This window comes from Pempheris klunzingeri, chromosome 6 (genome assembly GCF_042242105.1).
Source record: "Pempheris klunzingeri isolate RE-2024b chromosome 6, fPemKlu1.hap1, whole genome shotgun sequence".
Lineage (NCBI taxonomy): Eukaryota > Metazoa > Chordata > Actinopteri > Acropomatiformes > Pempheridae > Pempheris > Pempheris klunzingeri.
In genome coordinates, this window is record NC_092017.1 from 26,108,496 (window position 1) to 26,128,167 (window position 19,672).

General features: G+C 42.7%; 3 protein-coding genes across 3 annotated transcripts; 1 reads left to right on the plus strand and 2 right to left on the minus strand.

Moving 5' to 3' along the window:
* Positions 1 to 96: 96 nt before the first annotated feature.
* bmb (brambleberry) lies at positions 97 to 5,408 on the plus strand. Its single transcript, XM_070832666.1, has 13 exons — positions 97 to 176; positions 1,123 to 1,388; positions 1,761 to 1,889; positions 1,971 to 2,156; positions 2,239 to 2,461; positions 2,978 to 3,094; positions 3,171 to 3,350; positions 3,884 to 4,090; positions 4,192 to 4,342; positions 4,642 to 4,703; positions 4,806 to 4,918; positions 5,028 to 5,149; positions 5,255 to 5,408. The coding sequence occupies exons 2-13, from the start codon at positions 1,125 to 1,127 to the stop codon at positions 5,382 to 5,384; spliced, it is 1,884 nt and encodes a 627-aa protein (XP_070688767.1). The 5' UTR covers positions 97 to 176; positions 1,123 to 1,124; the 3' UTR covers positions 5,385 to 5,408.
* Positions 5,409 to 5,691: 283 nt separating this feature from the next.
* Positions 5,692 to 9,851, minus strand: LOC139202601 (GDP-L-fucose synthase-like). Its single transcript, XM_070832136.1, has 10 exons — positions 9,797 to 9,851; positions 9,058 to 9,215; positions 8,830 to 8,944; positions 8,614 to 8,742; positions 8,450 to 8,523; positions 8,215 to 8,348; positions 7,213 to 7,344; positions 7,037 to 7,116; positions 6,471 to 6,570; positions 5,692 to 6,310 (listed from the first exon to the last, which is right to left on the minus strand). The coding sequence occupies exons 2-10, from the start codon at positions 9,213 to 9,215 to the stop codon at positions 6,255 to 6,257; spliced, it is 978 nt and encodes a 325-aa protein (XP_070688237.1). The 5' UTR covers positions 9,797 to 9,851; the 3' UTR covers positions 5,692 to 6,254.
* Positions 9,852 to 11,265: 1,414 nt separating this feature from the next.
* LOC139202361 (leukocyte elastase inhibitor-like) lies at positions 11,266 to 15,098 on the minus strand. The gene is made up of 7 exons (XM_070831815.1): positions 15,084 to 15,098; positions 14,694 to 14,882; positions 13,433 to 13,570; positions 13,209 to 13,326; positions 12,962 to 13,104; positions 12,699 to 12,857; positions 11,266 to 11,895 (listed from the first exon to the last, which is right to left on the minus strand). Exons 2-7 carry the CDS (start codon positions 14,859 to 14,861, stop codon positions 11,488 to 11,490), a joined length of 1,134 nt encoding a protein of 377 aa, XP_070687916.1. The 5' UTR covers positions 14,862 to 14,882; positions 15,084 to 15,098; the 3' UTR covers positions 11,266 to 11,487.
* Between the last annotated feature and the right edge of the window lie 4,574 nt (positions 15,099 to 19,672).

A 19,672-nucleotide genomic window follows, 5' to 3' on the forward strand; every position in this document is an offset into this window, starting at 1 on the left:
CAGCACACCTCTACGTGCGTCCCCTTAAAAAATGCGAGTGTTTCCATTGGCTGCGTCCTCGGCGTAAAGGGCGGAGAGGTGGAGGTCTAAAAAACAAAAAAAACAAAAATCAACTGTCATTCCGATCAGCTGTGTGCGGGAGCAGCTGCTGAGGACTTTCCTGCAGGATTAAACAGGTACATGATTTAGAAATATTTAAATGTGTGCTTACAGCTACTTTAACCTTAAGTCTTTTTAGTGCGACAAAGTTTATTATGAGTTTTAATACCAGTGCTTACTGCTGTCCTGCAGCCTGCTGCTTCCATCAGACGAAAAAGAGATTTAAAATAGCTTTCTGGTAGATTTGAAGGTGTGTGTTTCCTTTGGGAAACGTATAATGTTGCATGTAAATGACTTAAACAGTGCGTGGATGATGCTTTGGATCCTTTTCTGCAGGAGGTGTTCTGTATGAGCAGGACATGCCTGGGCAAGCCTCAGTGTGCTGCTTCAAACACATGAATGAATGAATTAATTAAGTTTTTATGGTTATCTCTTGCGTGCATGCATGCTCACTTGTTGTGGTATGTCTGGTAGACACCATACTTTGATATAAGACAGATCCAGACTGCTGCACATACATTTTGAACAACCATTCAAACATGTTGGCTCTGTTGTTGTTGTTGTTGTTGTCGCCATCTAGTGATACATAACATAACATCTGAACATTTTTAGGAAAGTGCATCTTTTTCCTGCCAGTTAAATTTGAATTTTAGAAAGATGTAAGTCAGCACAGGGATTTCTGATGGTGATGGACAGAAGAGTGTGGAAGAAATAATCTATCTTTGTTACACCCATGGGGAAAGGTAATCAGTTACATACTGTAGGTGTAATAAGATATGTGGAAGAGACTGTGGATCATTCAAGATCAGTCACTTTTTCTTTTTTAAGATGTCAGAAAATAACTGCTGGGAAATGAAGAGTTAAGAGGAACAAATCTTTATCTCCTGATTTCTCACGAGTGTCACAGTAAGCAAGAAAATACCTGGTTAAAAGCTAATATAAGCAATTAGGGAAAAGTAGGTCCCCTGACTCGGGGCCAGGAATGTTGAGTAAATTATGCTTTTTTTGTGTGTTGTGTTCCAGACATGGGCCGTCTCCAGATCCACCACCTGTGTCTGCTGCTGTTCAGCCTGCTGGTCCTTCAGTGCCCTGCAGTCTGCGGCCTGTTTGAGTGGCTGAGGCGTCCAGAGGCACCTCCAGCAGCAGCAGCAGCTCCTCCTCCTCCAGCAGGAGTCCCCTCTGCTCTTCTCACAAAGGATGCTCAGTTTGAGATGGTCACTGCCGACGAGAAGTTTTTGGCTGAGGCAAAGCATTTGCAGATCGGCTTGTTGGACAGCTGCCATTACAAGGTAAAGCTGAGCCTGTGGGACTTGAAATTCAGGCTTTGTGAATCCAACAAGGCTCAAATCATGACTTTATTATATTTATGTGATCATAAGTAAGGCTGCAACACTTATTCTTGGATTGTAAGTGACATTTTGCCTGTTTTAAAATCAAAGGTGATATTAAATGTGGACATTCACAACGATTAAAAAGAAAAAGCAGAAAATCCTCATATTTGAAATGTTGGAACCTGCTAATATTTAGGATTTTAGACTCCTGTAAACTGTAAAACTCTTCAGCTCATGGTAGCAGTCCTCACAGCTCATTTGCCTCAGCAGGTTCTCAGTCGCTCTGGTGTGTCTTGACCATTTGACTAAAACGCTGTGGCCTGTTTCCAGGTGGTTGCCCAGCTGAAGGCGAGCTGTGACGGCCTGTCGGAGGAGCAGCTGGCGAAGCTTGGAGTCGCACTGTTTAACTGCCAGGCGGAGACTGAGGGGCGCTGGACCTACCCGTGTACGGAGGAAATGGTAAAACATGAAATGGCTTCAAAAGATTTTCGCTCTTCAGGCTTTGTGGAGCTATTGTTAACGTGCCTTTTGATGTTTCAGAGTATTAAAGAGTGCACAGCAGACATGGATTCAGACACGTGGAACGCTTACCACATAGTGAGCAACAGAGCGCGCTCCGTTTGCTACTCGACCCGCCAGCAGCTCTTCCGGCGCCGAGCGGAGCACACTGTCAACACCCTCATCTCCACGGCCACAAGCCAGCTGGACGCAATGAGGGACCTGAAGGTAGGCTTCAGCTCTCTGCTGTGCACAGCCTGCCGTGGAGGATCAGATCCTGCGTTGCTCTGATCACAGTGCTCTCTAACAGGAGGGGCAGGTGGAGCTGAGGGAGCTGACTGCGGCCTCCTTGGACAAGCTGCTGGACGGCCACAGCGCTCTGCAGGCCCAGCAGGGGAAACTGTACGAGGGCCAGGGGCAAATGGAGACTTCACTGAGGGACAACCTGGAGCGTCTGGGCCAGGAAAAAGCCCTCATCGCCTCTGGACAGGAGCTGGTAGCCCAGCTCATCCAGGGCATTACAGCCAAAATGGGTGAGGGCTTCCACATGTTCATGTCTTTCACACAGGGGAAAATATTTAGCATTTGGTTTATTCAGCACAGTATTGGAGCTGAAGCGTGCCTGTCTGAAGCGTTGACACCTGCGTTCGAGCTGAGGTTGCTTCTTAGTATCTGAAAGCACAGAAGGAGCACAATTCTTTTTACTACAGCAATAAAATGTGTTCGTACATTTTCATCTGCATCAAAAGAGGCGAAATCCTCGACAAGCATCATGTGCAGTTATTTCTTTACTGAATACACTAGTTGTGAGACAATGGCTAAAGTATTCAAATGGTCTGTCTTAGCAGGAAGAAACTATTACCAGTCACAGAGTACAACATAGTAATTGACCTTTAAAGTACACCAGTGAGCCCAACAAGCAACTTAGCAGTTGTATAGGTAACACATTAGCGTCGCATTGCTAGTATCAAAGTGGTAAACTGATTGGAGGAAAAATGAAAGCTGACCTGCGTCCTCCTTCTCTTCTTCTTCTTCTTCTCCTCCTTTAGAGAATGTGAGTGAGCATCTGCAGATCCAAGGCTCGGAGGTGCACGACCGCCACAATGAGATCGTTAAAGACCTGGCGGACGTCAGACACCAAGCTCAGGACATCTACCAAAAAATCGGTAATCACAACGGGTCATCACAAATCTCAACCGTCCTTTAAACCTTGTAGCTCTAATCGGTTCTGTGTCCAATCAGACCACAGCATGCTGGAGTTTCTGCAGTACCAGGACCAGACCTCGCAGTACTACGCCGACCTGATGAACAAACTGGAGCGCATGAACAGCACCCTGGGGTCCATGCTGCACTATCTGGACGGCATGCAGAGCCGGATTGAGGAAAGGCTTCACATGATCCAGGGCTACCTTGGCTGGGCAGGTGAGACCTGAGACCCACAATGCAGTGCGACGAGTGCTTGTCCACCTTTTTTTGTTATATTTTCTGCTACAAAAGAAATTAAAATAATCTTTCCTACAATGATTAAATATAGCAAACAGTGATTAGTATTCATAATGTCCACAGTCTAAATCCAGCTTTTTGTTCAATCTAGAGTGGGTACGATTGATTGATCAGCATCTCAAATATGCTGATTTGATGCTTTTCTCTGTAATTATGATAAACTGAATATCTTTGAATTTTAGGCCGCTGGCTGGACATAACTAACAATTGTAACAAGTCACCTCAGGCTCTGGGTTTTAACGCGTTTCTGACATTTCATAGACTGAACAAGCGATCGATGTCAATAGATAATAAACAGACTGACTGACATCTTAAGTTAGGTTGCACATTTGAACGTGTATTAACGGATCCTACAGTCAAGCATTCAGATGACCACATCAGCCAGATATTATCCTGTGTATGTGTTTTTCATGGACTGATCCCACTTCCCCTCGTGCCTCCCGTGATTACAGGTCTGAGTCTGACGGCCATGTGGACGTGCGTTGCGCACACAGGCTACTTCGTCTTGTGTGCGGTCCTGCTGACGTTCCTGCGCTGTCCGGGCTTCTCCCGAGCGATGCTGCTGCTCACCGTGCCTCTGAACGCAGCGGCCGAGCTCAACCAGCAGCCAGCGCTGGATCTCACCAGCCTCAGCCTGCTGCTGCTCTCTCTCTCTCTGGGTACCGACTTACAGCTGCTCACAGGGCAAATGTACTGTCTCAGATATTGTCATGTATTTGTCTCTAGTTTTTTTTTTTTTTTTCTTCTTATATTTCTGCAGGCCACTGGTTTGTGAATCAGCTGTGGTCCTGCTTCCAGTTCAGAGGAAAGCCGGCCGCCCCGATGCCACTGCCCCCATGTGACATCGTGGAGCCACAGAAGGAGCCGGTTTCATCCTGCCACTCATATCCAGCATCCTCTACACCACAGAAGTGAGTCTTAGAATTAATTAAACCACATAACCTTGATTAATTATTCTATCAAATGTCAGACAGTTGTTAAAAAATGCCTTGTATGAATTGGAAAATACTAGACAATACGCTGTCTTTGCTTTAAAATGGCTCAAATTGTTACTTTTGTAGTAGTTGCAGATTATTTTTAAGTTGATTATTAATATTTCTGCGTTAAGTGCTACATGTACATGTACAAACATTAAAACAGCAGATAAGTGCTCTCATTTCTTTGTAGTTGTTTAGTTTGATGTGATGTGTCTCATTCTTCTTGCCATCAGAAGTGAAAAGGGCCGTTTCATGGAGCAAGACGACCTCTTGAATCAGGACAGCTTCATATCAGGTTTGAAATATAAACTCTACTGTCACGCTTATATTTTACACATAGTTTCCTGAATAGATTCAGTTACTCATGTTTGCTCTCCCTTATGTCTTGTGTGTTCAGGTGACCTTGGCATATCTGTAGTGTCTCCCCTTCACAGGAAGCCGATGCTGGAGTCCAGGTTTATGCCGATTATTGGCACGCCCAATCACTCCAGTCCCAGGCTTGTACCACAGGTAGCTCCTTCAACTGGGGACGAATCAAGTGAATGTGAATATGTGAAAGATAACTCAGTGCTTCATGATCAACAGGTGCCCTCACAAATGCTGTGGTTTTATGTTTTAGGCTCTGGTCGGTGACATCCCCCCAAGGAACCTGGGGGTGGTTTTGGATGCAGTGAACGACTCGCGTGATTTAGTGAATGACTCCCGAAGTGCAAGTCCCAGTCCATCTGTAGCCAGCAACAGGTGAGGCCTTTCGACTTTCTCACCACATATTAGAGCCTCACATGTGTAACCAGAGACACTTTGCTGGAAATAAACGGACTTTTCTGTCCCTGTTCTCCGTGGCAGCTCTCTAGCAGGCCGTCAGCTGTGCAGCGGCATCACAAAAACGGGGAAGGCCTGTAAGAAGAGAGCTGTGCCGGGACAGGAGTACTGCAGAGTCCACGAAGGGGGGCACACCTCCTACGTCCACTCCTGAAAAACTCTACTTTTAAATTTTTTAGTTTGTCAGCTCTCACTGTGTTGTCTTTTTATGTTCTGCCTGCTTTGCTTGAAGATGACTTCTGCTAAATGAGCTTTACACTTTGTATTTTTATCTCCTCGTTATTAACTGTATATTTTTAAGTTAATAAATTATTTCTTTACCTATGAATCTGTCTGATCATATATTTAAACTGCAGTAATCCCAAAAGCTGAAAACCTACAGAATTCTCAAAACATTATCAGAAATCTAAATAAAAAATTCAGACAAGAGAAATTGTAGGTATAAAACATTTATTTTGCTCAGTGCCACTAAGTAAAAAACATCCAAGCCACCAGTTAAACTTCACATATAACCTGTCTGTTCATTAAATACAGTACGTCAAGGCCCGGTGATTTAACTTCAAACCCTTCAAGAATGAAGGTAATTTAATAATAAAATGCTGAAACTGTAGGAAGGAATTTATACTTGATAGACAATTATTGATCGCCAGCACCTGGATTCTCAGATTGAAGCAGTCAATAAACACTGAAAATGAGAAACACTAGCAAAGTGAAAAAAATTCTACATACAGGAAGTAGAATAGGATTCCCACAACTACATACATACATAGTTTATTATACCTAAAGAGAAACAAGTCTGCAGCAGTATAACACGATGTGGACGTGCAGACGTTAATTCAAAGTGAGAGATTCAGTCCAGCTCACTGAGTGACACACTTCTGTGCACAGGAACCACGTTGTTCTCTTCACCTCCGAAGCCACCGCCGCCTCTATTCACCTTCTCTTCCAAATGGATCCGTGATCCGCTCACCGATCGACAAGCGTGATTTCAACGTACGTTCGACGTAACTGTTCAGCCGTGGTTTCACTTCCGGGCTGAGTCGTAGTTGGCAACAAACCAATCACAGGTTTCCTTTAAAGCTGTAAGAGAGAGCGAGGAGGGTCAATGACGGTAGACAGCAAACGGAATCAAAACAGACTTCTAGCTTTAATCACAAATGTAAAATGTTTGCACTGATGATCTCTTAACAGCCACGTAAACACACACACACACACACACAAACCAGTAAGTCAGTCCCACCTTGTTTGAAGGGTGTGAAGGTGAAGTCTGGCAGGTAGTGGCGCAGCTTTGCATTGCTGGCTGTCTTTTTGAACTGGCCGTCTGCCTTACTGGTATCAAACTGAAGGTCAAAGGTCAAGGAAACTACATGGAAACCTCCAGGAGATTAGAAATTAAAGTCCATCAAGTACAAATGACATAACAGTCTGAACCAGCCGCTTCTGTCAGGTCATTACAGTTGTTTCTGAATGTAAACTGATCAGATAGACAGCGCAGTAAAGAATTGAAGCTTTTATATTTTTTTTTTATGTTTTTATGCATTAATTTAGAAAAACAAGCATCTCCTACCCAAATACCCATATCTAAGGTGGGATTCACAAAATGTTTGACGTGCTTTAGACATTGATCAGTAATAAAGCTGAATATATGCATTTTGTAGTCCGGCTACCCACCAGCATGCTCTTTATACTGGTGGTCAACACATCCAAACAGCCTGAGTAAAACCTGGGACCTCATCAAGTCTTGAACACGGATTAGTACAGAACCTGTTGCAACTCTAAAACTCTGCTGCACGATTAAAAGGATACCACCACTTCTCCTTTAAAGTCCAGAGCTTGCACAACCGCTTCTGCTGCTTCTTTGATGGACACTTCATCTTCCTCTCCCACTGGAACCAGCCAGCACGACACAGGCATTAGTATAAATGTAGTTCAGCCTTCACTCACTCTTAGATATGTTAGATATGCTGTGAACGAGGACTCACCAGAGAGGATGACCGGGTCAACCTCTGGATACTCTCTCAAGACCCACAGGAAGAGTCGAGCCAGATCCAAAGAGTAAATGAACTGTCTTCTAGGTGTGCCGGAGCCCCAGACGACCAGAGGCTTCCCCTCCTCTAATCACACACACAAACGAGAACATGATTTCTAAGGTTGCATGTATGAACATTATACGGTGCTGCAGCGCGTCATATAACCTAATATCTAAATGACACACTGTTTTTTAATCACAGTCATTACAAAAAAAGGCAACAGCACAACTTAATAAAAGGTAAATGAGCTGCATTCTTGTCATTTCGACTGCTCAAAGCACTTTTACATCACATCCCCATTCACACATGAAGTGAAGCTGCTTCAGGAGCAGGTTGGGCTTCAGCGTCTTGCCCAAAGACACCTCAACATGCTCAGTTAGAGGAGCCGGGGATCAAACTGTAGCTCTTCTGACTCTCAGATCATATATATACATTTTCCTGAAACAAAATTTGCAGTTCACTTAAAAACCATGTATGAAAATGTCCAGTTAGGTGGTGATGCAGGGCCGTGATGGCACTGTTTTTTTTCTTAACATGGCGGCAAAGCAATCTACCCCCCCAGACACACACAAAAAGAATCCCCCATATGTTCAATGGACTTCCTCTGTAAGCTATAGCAATATATACCAATATACTGCTGTGGATGGGGGCAGCAGAGAAGTATGTTTTACCCACCTAGAAAAAAGCCTCATCTAAGAAGAAAATCAATATTAGTGTACTTGATATTTAGAATATTTCCACTCTACATGGCTGTCAGACAGCCCTTTCCTTTGCCACTGCATTTTCTCAACTACAGAACCTGCACTGCTTGAGTTTCTAGTTTCTCTAGAAGCCCTTGAGCATAGGATGGGTGACAGTCCTGTAACTTTCACGAGCGTCACATGGCCGCGGTATTATGGTCATGTGCTTCTCGTCGTTAAACAGCACCAGTGCGTGTAGGGAAATGTGACTTACTCTGAGCAGTGTAAGCCTTGTGTATGAGGCCCGGCAGCACATGGCCATCCTCAATGCTGAAGTTGTCATGGGGACCAAACACATTAGTGGGAATCACAGCTGTATAGCAACGCCCATGCTGCTGGAAATACGCCCTGTTAAACACACACACACACACACACACACACACAGTTTTACTGCCAGTTCTTGTTCACGTGCTCGTGTGAATTCACAAAACCAAAAACTAAATTCAGACCTGTTATGAACATCGATCATTCTCTTTGCGTAGGCGTAGCCGAAGTTTGACTCGTGAGGTGGACCATTATGGATCTTGTACAAATAAGTAAATTGAAGTTAGTCCTCTTTTACAACATTAACCAGTTCATGCCAGCTAACAGCGCACACATGGGAGCTTTGTACCATGCTCTCGTCGATTGGGTAGGTGGTCTTATCAGGGAAGATGCAGGTGGACAGGCAGGAGACAACCTTGACCGTGCCAACTTTATGTGCTGCCTGCAGCACGTTATCATTGATGTAGATATTGTTTCTCTGGAGGGGACAAACACATCAGTAGCAAAGATTCAACACAAAGCAAATCTGTGCTAGTTTATCAAAAAAAATGCAACTTCCTCATACCCAGAAGTCCAAGTTGTATTTCATGTTCTTGAACAGCCCCCCAACCATAGCAGCCAGGTGAATGACGTGGGTTGGCCGATGCTTTTCAAACACCGCCCATGTCTCCTCAAAGCTCCTGCAGAGAGGCCAGGCCACAAGAAGGCTTAATGAGGACAAGTGCAAAGACAGTCTCTGAACTTCATCAGTGCCAAAGCGTGCGCTTGCATGCTGGAGGAAGTTTGTTCTCACATCAGGTTGGCATCTTTGGAGGAGAGGAATATCCATTCCTCCCCCTCCTTGGCTCCCCCCTCCTCTTTAACCACATGCTGTATGGCCCTGCCCACCAGCCCAGACCCTCCTGTCACCAACACCCGGAAAGGACCGGCGTGATCGTCCTGACAGTTCATCTACAGGAGGCAAGAACACACACACACACACACACACACACACACACACACACACACACACACACACACACACACAGGTGTTTGCTTGTGATAGTGAGGGTGTGTTTCACTACACTAGGGAGCAGTCACAGGTGGGTGTGTTGCAGCTCCACCCATGCTCAGGTAATGCCACGTCACTTAGCAGCTCACATCAGGAGGTTTTATTACAAACATTTAACACGTGAGGAGTCATGACAACAAACTAGTTACCGCTATACTAAGACAAACTAACTAACTATCACTACCTGACTTGCTATAGCTGTCTTAGTTAGCTCACCTCTATTACCAGGTAATGTATACTAACGGTGTTACCTGCCTGTCACCAGAGGAGACCACCACACCTGCACAACCAGCCGGACAAGCTAACGTTGTTAGCCAAAGTTGGTGTTAGCCTCGTTAGCAGCTAGGTCACTCCACTAAGTAAACCTAAACTAAAGGTGGCATCTACCTCGTAAGTTAGTTACTTAACAGGGCGACACCCCAGTGCAGTGAAACAACGTTAAGTGTGAAGGAAACTAATGAGTAAAGTAGTTGTTTCTCACCCGTTAGCTGCACTCAGCACGGACAGGAAGAACGGAGCCGGTGTCAAGGCGGAGCGGTGATCCCCGCTTCCGGTTACGGCCTTCAAAATAAAGTTCTGCTGAATGCAAGCAGGGGCTCAAATACAGATGGACATGCTGAGGTGTTTTAATCTATTAATATACACAGTTTCGCTTGATAATTATCTTTCCCACAGTATTTTGATTCTATCTATCTATCTATCTATCTATCTATCTATCTATCTATCTATCTATCTATCTATCTATCTATCTATAATATGTGTGTGTGTGTGTGTGTGTGTGTGTGCACATACTAGCCTCTAGAGCACATATAGATATATTCATTCTCTAAAGAAGAACCCTGGAGCTATTAAGCTTGTTAGAAATTGTTTTGGTCAGTGTTGGTGCACTGATCCAAGTGGTAGTAGTAGTACTAGTAGTAGTAGTAGTAGAAGTAGTAATAGTAGTAGAAGTAGTGGTAGTAGTGGTGTGGTCTTATTGCTGTACATATTGTGTCCCAGAAACTCATTATTGTGAGTCCTCTCTGCCCCTCAGTGGACAGAATGTGAGTTGGTGCAGCCTCAGAGGCTTTTGTTCTCACTTTTCACCAAACCTGAGCAGGTTTCACTGGGGTCACCTGGAGTTTACAGGGTATACAGAAGCACCTCAGTGTGTGCTTTACTGCTGGCTTTTCATTTGTTTTACTGAGAATGCTGTTTCAGACTTTTATCTCTTTTGAATTCCATGTTTCAAAGCTGTTTTTTCACAGCTCAGTTGAGTTATGCACTGCCATTTAAATGATTGTTAACTGAGTCACCAACTCTAAGAGTTTACGAGATTGTGACAAAAAAAAATCTCTTGTAGATTTATCATCGTTCATTTTTTATTTTCCTTTGTATGTTTTACATTTTAAAATACTTCAATCCATGAAAAATTGATTCTTTCTGCCAGACAATAATAATACAAAGCTTCAGTTTAGCCACATTAAATAAAAATCTTTCTGTCTAATATGACTTCAGTGAATGGAACATGAATTTTAATAATTTATGAATTGAAAATTGTGAATTGAAAACATTTATTTTTATTATCTTAGATGCGCTTTATATTACAATAGAGTCTGCAATAAAAAAAAGCTATCAAAGAGACTGAATAAGGAGTGTGTATTCAAATTGCTGATGGGTGTGTACACTGTTGGGTTCAGGAAAAGGTTAATGTTAGCAGAAGACCCTGTAATGAGAAAAGCAGTTGTCTCATCTATTGCTGAGGCATGAATTATGAATTATACAATACACAAGTGTACACGACTGAGTCCTAGTCCAGCTTGGTTTATTGTTCTGTTTGTTGTTCAATAAATCTATCACATGTCCGACTTTGGAAAGACTGTGAATGTTTCACTGATTGAAGTAAACAGATCTCATCTCAACGCTGGAAGAACTCCATATATTTAGCTCCATATTTAAGGACGCAGTCAGTTTAAAAGTGTCTTGCTTTATTTTTCACTTACACAGGCAGAGTATTATAACCCATCAATTCAAACTCATTCATTAATTGTTTGAATAACTACATCTACGATTTCAGTGCAAAGGCAGGCAAAAAATACAGTTCTTCAATTCCCAAAACATTACAGATAATAAAGCCTTCATTTTGAGGATTTTGCATATTTTGGCCCGACTTCTTCCCCTGCTGCATTCTGTCTACTGAGGAGACGAGAACCTGCCGAGGAAGAGGATGGACTTGGTCTTATTGTGCCTGATGAAGAAGAGGAAGGGGTGGTCCGCTGTGAAGTGTTCCTCCCTGAACATACAGTACACTGCCATGCCTGCTGTGGCCGCCGCCGCCTCCGTGCCCTCCTCGTTCACCTCCACAAAGGCCTTGTGGGCCACCGTAGACAGGAAGAGTCCCCCTTCGCCGTTCATGCCAGACAAGTCAGCCTTCGCCGCACAAAACACGTCGGTCATGCCCAGTTTGGCCAGCGGCTCGTTCAGCTCGTAGTCTTCCTCCAGCTTGAACTTGGGCAGGTGAACGAGGACTTCTGAGTGGACGTCCATGTTTTCCCTGTTGGTCCATTCGTCCAGCCTCTCCAGTGTTAGTGCATGCTCCAGCTGCAATAAAAAAAACCCACATACACTGTATTGCATCTGTGGCCTATATTTGCATTAAGACTGCTTGTTAAATCCTACAATCATCAGCTGAGTCGCTGTTGTCTCATTGTCTTTGTTTAGCAGGTGTTCAGCAGCTTCTATTACATCCCCTGCAAGCCTAGTTTGCTTTTAGCTGCTAAAAAGGACACATATGACAACATTAGTATTTATTTGGCCACCTGATGAGGTGAAGTTCAGTATTTAGTTCTGTGGCCATCTCCACTGACTTTATCTGGCTTCTGTTAGGTGTTCACATTATTTTAGTAGTCCTGTTGTCGTACTTGTTGTATGTTTGCCGTTTAGTGTTGGACAGGTGTTAAAGTGCAGCTCGTTGCTGGAGGTGAGGTTGATAATAGCAGTGAGTGACTGAACCACAAAGTAAATGTGACGTATAACCAAAACAATTAGCTAACAGATGCTAAAATGCTCTGAGGAATTGCAGAGTCTGATGATGATTCTCTGTGGGTTCATCGCTACGAGGGGCATCATTTATATTACAGTCAATTGATTCATTGTTAATAAAAAATGTTTTGATTGTGGCAGCTTTAAAGGGTGCTTGCAGAGTTTTAGAAATGTGGAGCTGTTTCCCCATTTTGTCCCAAATATGTTAGAAGGAAGGAAATGCATCTGATCCGGTTGTTAGACCTTAAGGATACACACAATGTGCTTTGGTGAGTAACACTGACTGTGAACCCTCACAGTGAACCAAAGTGCACTGGAAAAGCAGCATTTTCTGTGGAGGTGGTGGTTTCTGTGTTGTGTACCTTCAGGAGACAGCCAGAGCTGTCCTCAGGCAGTAGGATGAACATGCTGAGCTCATCATCTACATATGGCAGCTCCAGGATCTGCAGACTGAGCTCAGGAATGTAGTTGTAGGGCAGCTTCTTCATCTGGTACATCATCTGGACCTGTTTGGTCTCATTCTGCAAGAAACACAACAAGGGAATCCAGGTGACGGGATCACATTAGCAAGTCTGTACTTAGTTGGCTTTCTGTGTGTAATGAAGCAAAATCTGAAATGAATCACCTGGTTGACTTTAAAGGGCATCTCTTTGGTATTTGCCTCATCAAAGCGGTTCATCCATGTTCCCTTGAAGTAAATGGCATTAACCAGAGCCAGTCTGGTCATAGTGCTGACTGTTCCTGGCTTCAGGAGTTCTTTAATCTTATCTGAACAGGAATACAAAGACAAAGCAACCAAAGAACACTGATTCACAGACTTTACAAGTTTGTAAAGGAAAGATTGTGTGTCAGCTCCAGATGTAAATTCTCACTTTCAGTGTGCTGCTCGACCCAGCTGTTGATCTCAGCTCTGCAGGCCTCCGGAGCCCCGATGAAATCAACGGCCTTCAGGTCTGCCTGGTAGAACTTCTGTGTGGCTTCGAGGAATTGCTGCAGAGAGCAGATACCATCTTGTCACAATTCAGCCGTATAATGTAACCGATTCAGTCTAAATGATCTGCGTCTGCTGCGATAAGCGTAAAACTGAAAAACCCACCGGGAGGAAGTTGGCAGTGTTTTCTCCGTAGAGACGGTTGGCTAGTTTCAGGATGTACGATGCAGATGGGGAGTTGATTTGAGCATTAAGCGCCTCGAAGTCAGCGTGGACGCCGTCGCCGGCGCTGAACGAGAGGGCCTGTGTGAAAGTTTGGGACAACAGACTTTATTCCTGGATTCAAACATTGTGCTACACAGCTTATGTTGTTTTACAAGCCTATTATTGGATGGTGGCAGCATGGTATTCAAAAATAACCTTACTGTTAATTGTCTGTCAAGCCTGTTTAATTCGTTAATCAAATTTGTGACGTGATGTCGTCAAGCCTCCGTGCTTTCATGATGTATCTGTCCCTTTCCTTCAGTAGGTGAGCTTTTTATTTTTTATGTGCCTTTAGTTGTCTGTAATTGTAACGTTTAGTGTCTGTAGTTGTTTTAATCTTCGTAAATTACAGGACCAAAAGTGTGCAGATGGACGTGTCCCGATAGTAGCAGGACTATTTTTTTTTACGGCCCCTTGGTTCCAATAAAGGGACATTTTAATGCTACAGGATGTGATTATATTTTAGATGTAATCTCTTTTACTCTTACAGTTTTCCCTCGACAGTTTGGGAGAAGGCTGTTTTCTGTCTGTGCCCCAAGCAAAAAGCCAGATCAGATAAAGAAATGCAAGCCCAGCCTTATCAGTCATCGCTAACTGGACCACTGGAAAGGATTAAACCCTTCCCTCCTAGAAGAGTGGAGGAGGTTTTGGCAGCAGATGAACGTCCATTATTTTGGAATGATGCGTTCAATGACATATGGGTGTTGTGTTTATATCTACTCATACTTTTCTATATTCTTTTGTATGCTGTTGTGTTTTGTCTATTCAGTCAGTCATCATCAGTAAAGTAAAGCTGGTGTAACACAGAAGTCATTAATCAGAATAAAGAAGGAGAAGAGCTCTGGGGATTTACAGCAGCCCGTCAAAAGCAGTTCAACAGGTTTCATGAACAGAAACTGCAACTTCCGGTTTTTACAATCTTCTGCTTTACAGTGAACAGTACTCTACTTGTTTGAGAAGTGTTTAAAGGTCAAAGTACAGGTGTCATTAGACCTCGCCTGTCCTGAGACACACCTTTCAGCCTATGCCTCGATGCACAGCCGGGCCAATAGCCTAAACTTCAGATCTCACACGCCTTCTTACTTTTACAATTAGGATACGAGTCGCGCAGGGAAGTCAGGAGATGGAGGAAGTGCACATGAAAGAGAGACAGTGTGCTGACCTGTGCCATCTGAGCGGCGGTGTCTCCTTTAGCGCCCAGGAAAACCATGGCCAGGGCTGAGCTGATGCTCAACGGGGACACAAAGAGGTTCCCGGTGGGATTGGCTTGGCTCAGAGTGCGGAACAGCTCCAAGGCAAAACTTGTGTTTGAGCTGCTGATGGTGGCCATGATTGGTGATGTGTGGTTTTCCTGTAATGAGCAGAGACGTTCTCATTTAAACAGACAGGCACCTGAACCACATTTCACCTCTCATGTGTTTAAATCAAACTAAAACCTTGAATACATTTTCCTCCTGACAGACATGACACGAGGAAAGAGAACCTCTACATTTCAAACCTTAAAACACTGATAAAATCAGAAATTCAATTCAAATACTAACTGAATACAGACCTTGGTTAGGTGTCTCCTTTTCTCCTTCCCTCTTCTGTCGATCTCTACTGTCAAATAAAGGCAAATACCAAAAATAATTTAGATTAGAACCTGTGAAGCCCTCATGTACATAGCTTTATATGGGAAAAAAGTGAAAAAGTGAAAAACGCTCTTGGAAAAAAATCACATATTTCACCCAAAGCACATGATAATGAGACTTTTTAAAGTAATCACAACTATTACTTATTTATTCAGGCTGTTATATCTTAAATATCTGTTTAATCTGTTATATCTGTTAATAACACTTGTATGTATGTATTTCCCTTTAACTCATTGTTATTACCTGCCTCTACATGCACTGTACTCTTCTTTCCCCACTTTACATCTCTGACTAGTAACTTTAATACTGAAGCCTGTGGAGGTGCGTTCAGGTACCCGGAAATAAACCCGCACCCAAAGCGCCGCAAAGTGCGGATGGGCTCCAGGCCTGCCGCCTCCATGGTTATTACTTTACCTGTTCTCACCCCCCCTGCAGCCTCCTTTCTGAAGCAGCTCTGCCCGCACACCGCCGACGTGTGAGCCAGTGAAGGCAAAACCTAGAGACAGGTACAAGTCCGAGACACCCCCACCCCACTGGAGAGTAGCGATGCTCCTGCCGTGGTTAAACCCTGAGGTCCACCGCTGCGCATTTATACGGAGCACAAACTGAGCTTATTGTCAGTGGGAGGGACGCGTGACTGGGCGATGAGCCACCGCCTGCTGACAAACAAGCTTTACACCGAGGAAGGACACAAATGGAGCTGTGGACAAGTGTGCAAAAACATCCAGCTCAGCTCTGCATGCTGGGATCTTTGAGTTTAGTCCTTTTATTCTAATTCTTTTTTCTAAGGATGGATTCAAAGGCGTAGACAGAAATATGAGACCATGTGTCCAGAACCCCACCCTCCTCACATCCTCCTCTCTGAAGCCACAAACCAAACTCTGCTGAATCCTCAGAGCTTTTAAACATCACAACACTGCCAGTGATTCACTGTTATTCTGCAGGAAATGTTTAACTCCCTCATTTAGTTGGTAATTTTCTCTTTCCTCCATCTGCATGACAGAAATCTAAGATGATTTGCATGTTTGTAATCTTGCAATATAGATGCCTTCATGTGCTGTAGGACACCTGAGAGCTCCTGTTTCACTAAACTAATGAGGAAATCTTTTCTATGTAACCCTCTGCCATCATTATGACAGATATGATTCATTACATTTCACAGATAACTATCATACTTTTTACTCTAATAGGTTTATTTTGACAGCTGTGATTATGTCGCAGGATCGGATTAATTCAAATTATAAGTAGGTATAACTCAGTTCTGATTATTATCCCACTCACATGAACACATGAATGCATCAATGCCTGTGATTCAATAATATAATATATGTTAGTCAGAAGTTAAACTGTGTGCAGGATGCGTACTTTTACTTTTGAGGCTTCCAGCCCATTTTGCTGCTGTATAATAGTTTTACTATTAATAGAAAACATTAAGGGACAAAGAATCAAATGATTCAGAACATCAGTCTAAACTTTTAAACAAAATCAGGCCTCATTCTGTCATTTTTAGTCTAGTTATGTCAATATTTTAACTTTATTTAACTTCAGTATAAACTTGTGGTTTGCTCAGAGGAGTAGAAGGTTGTTCTTGTGAAATGTTGCATCCTGTAGAAAGGCGTATCAGTGTGAGATTATATCTTGTCCGCACTCGGCGTGGAGGATTGCAGTAGGCTGTAGCCATGGCAACCACTGACACATGATAAACATTTCTGATTCACGGTGACCTTTTGGACTCCAGACCTCTGTTACATAACCACCGTCCTATAGGCTGTCCTACTATAGGAGCCCTCCTCCTCTCTGCTCTTCCTTCCTACACTTATTATTGCAACATTACACTTGGTTACATCAAAACGATGCTCCTCCTGATGCTTTAGTTCGGAAAAATAGGTATATTTTACTGCTTTTTCATTTAAACATGCCATAATGCTCCGTCGATCAGCGTTAAATAGCTAATATCACCCCATAAAATCACACTCTGAAGTGAGGCTTCATAGTTTAGGTGGGAAATAGAAATCACAGAATGAGTATCTTAAACAAGCCTATTAATCTGATCATAACTCTGAGAGGTAATGAGACTTTTTTCTTCCCATCAACACACATGTAATGTCCTCTCCTGTCTTCACTAGAGGGAGACAGAGCGATGTGCTTGTCTCAGCTGTCTTGTCCCTCCTTTGATTTCTCTTCTCTTCACTCATACAAATGAATCTGAACATTAAATAAAACTGTCACTGTCAAACCACAGAAATCACAGAGCGAGTTTGACATTGTCTTTTTTTCTTCTTCAGTAAAGATCTAAAAGCGACAACCGAGGAGATGCTTATGGGCAGAATAAAGAAAAGTAAAAGCAGCAAATGCAAGTAAACACCCTGCATTTAAGATCTCTCAGTAAAAGTGTTATCAAGAAAATGTACTGGAAGTGTTACAGGTACCAAGTAAACCGGTTATCGATTCTGCAAACAGAACAAATGAACGAGACAGGGCAGCAACAATAAACCTTCTCTTTATAACTCATTCACAGACCAGCTATTAAAGTCAAACTCCTAATTTCATGTTGTTCAGTGTTCTTACTGAATTACAGTTTATATTTTAATTCACCAAATCTTAATAAACAATAACAATGTTTATATCCTAACCATGAATAACATTACCAGTCCTGTTCCAGTCACAGGTTTCGTTGTGTGAGCATCCATCCATTGTTTTTAAATGTAACATAACCATCTTAGCATATTTTAACAATATTTACATATACAACAGCATCATAAAATATTTGTGTATAATATTTTGTGCTAATATGCTGATGGCCAGTAACAGATATTCATTACGTTATATATACATACATTCTGCTACCATCCTCTTTACAGACAACCCAACTCAAACATCAATCGATATGTTCACAAAGTAAACACAAGTAGACCACAAAAGTATAAAAGCAAAACTCTCAGCATGCAGATAAAATGTTCTCTGTTAGATTATTACATGTTCTACTATCAGACTGTTACTGTGCTGTAGCTGGCTGCAGTGGAGCTTTCATTCATTTATACTGTTGGTGTTTTAATTTACTATCTAACGCTGCATTGTCTTTGATAAGCTCATAATTGGGTTTTTAAATATCCATATTTATAAGTAAAGAGTACAGTGGACTAGAAGAATAAAGTAAAGGTCAGAACTGTGCATTTCATGTTCTTTTCCCCAGTTTTAGTTTATTTTATGTAATAAAACACCAATCTTATCTCCTCTTGCCACAGTTTTCACAGACTCCACTACAACCTTCCCCCTGCTCATCCTTCCCCCCTGAGTGGGAAGCTCACATGGCAGTTCTGTTCTTTCAGTCGACATTGGCATTTCCATTAGCGGCAGCACCGTTTGATCATGTCAACGTGGTCCGTCATCACAAGGCCCCCGATCTGTTCGCACAGTCGTCAGCCGTGAGGGGGAGCTTGAACGTGGGAACAGGTTTCAGCCTTGAGGCAGGCCTCACGTGAAGCAGTGCAAGGTGCAGCCAATGCGGCAGGAAAGTTACTGCAGCTGCTCGGCTCCACAGTCACTTTATCTGAACGGCTAACAAACGTTATTTTTGGTCCTCACATGGGGGTCAAGGGGGATTTCTGTGGAAGATAAAATAGGTTTAAATAGATGTTTATGTTACACAAATTTAATAAGAACACTTGAAATATTACAGTGATCTCATGCATAGTTTTCAACTAAAAGGAAATAAGATATTTAAGTCACAGTATAAACTCTGTATATGATTGTTGCAGCATTTGATTTAAAAGATATGAAGGTATCTGATGCTGAGTGAAATATTACATCAAGCCACATAGCCGCCCAACGCAGAGAAGCTGAAACATCTGCAGCCTTATTTTGGACAGTTTGTGAATTGTGTAATGAAGATTTATTAAGGTTGATAAAAACAGAATTACGATGGTGTGATCTGCATTTCATACAGTAGAGTCAGCATCCTGTTATCAGCATCAAAACTCATGATTTGACTCTTTTCTTTTCTTGTTTCTGTCCACATTTTTCATTTCCTTTATCACTCTAGAGGTGTTTTACAAGTACTTTTCTCAGACGCACCTAAAGGGCCACAGAGAACATTACTTACAAGCCATGTAGTCGTGTTCAGGACCAGTGAAGTGAAGCCTGTGATCTTTTTAATGACCAGCAGGGGGCGACTGTGCTGGTTGCAGAAAGAGCTGCGATTATTTGTAAGTTTATGAGAAAATAAATCCACTTCTCACTTTTATTACCTTAGAAAACACTTTCCTCATGAGTTTACAGTCTCAGTCATTAGTTTCAATTCTTCCTCAAAGCTGAATGATTTTAATTTTTGTAATTATGGTCCCATTTAGTAAAATAGAGGATAAAGCAGGGTGTGCTGCAGGGCGTAAAATATGACCTGTTAAACCAGTAGGGTGCTCCTTTAAATGGATATTCAGCATTTTGTGCATTTCTTTATCAGAATCAAAGTCCTCAATCAATCAATCAATCAATCAAAAAGTCAGAATTAGCA

Coding starts and splice junctions, on each gene's coding strand:
- bmb (XM_070832666.1), top strand. CDS start 1,125: ATGGGCCGTCTCCAGATCCACCACCTGTGTCTGCTGCTGTTCAGCCTG. Junction 1,389..1,760: donor TGGACAGCTGCCATTACAAG/GTAAAGCTGAGC, acceptor GCCTGTTTCCAG/GTGGTTGCCCAGCTGAAGGC. Junction 4,343..4,641: donor GCATCCTCTACACCACAGAA/GTGAGTCTTAGA, acceptor TCTTGCCATCAG/AAGTGAAAAGGGCCGTTTCA.
- LOC139202601 (XM_070832136.1), bottom strand. CDS start 9,215: ATGAACTGTCAGGACGATCACGCCGGTCCTTTCCGGGTGTTGGTGACA. Junction 7,117..7,212: donor TGACCCGGTCATCCTCTCTG/GTGAGTCCTCGT, acceptor GGCTGGTTCCAG/TGGGAGAGGAAGATGAAGTG. Junction 6,311..6,470: donor CTTCACACCCTTCAAACAAG/GTGGGACTGACT, acceptor TCTCTCTTACAG/CTTTAAAGGAAACCTGTGAT.
- LOC139202361 (XM_070831815.1), bottom strand. CDS start 14,861: ATGGCCACCATCAGCAGCTCAAACACAAGTTTTGCCTTGGAGCTGTTC. Junction 13,327..13,432: donor ACACTGCCAACTTCCTCCCG/GTGGGTTTTTCA, acceptor TGCTCTCTGCAG/CAATTCCTCGAAGCCACACA. Junction 12,858..12,961: donor TGCCCTTTAAAGTCAACCAG/GTGATTCATTTC, acceptor TGTTTCTTGCAG/AATGAGACCAAACAGGTCCA.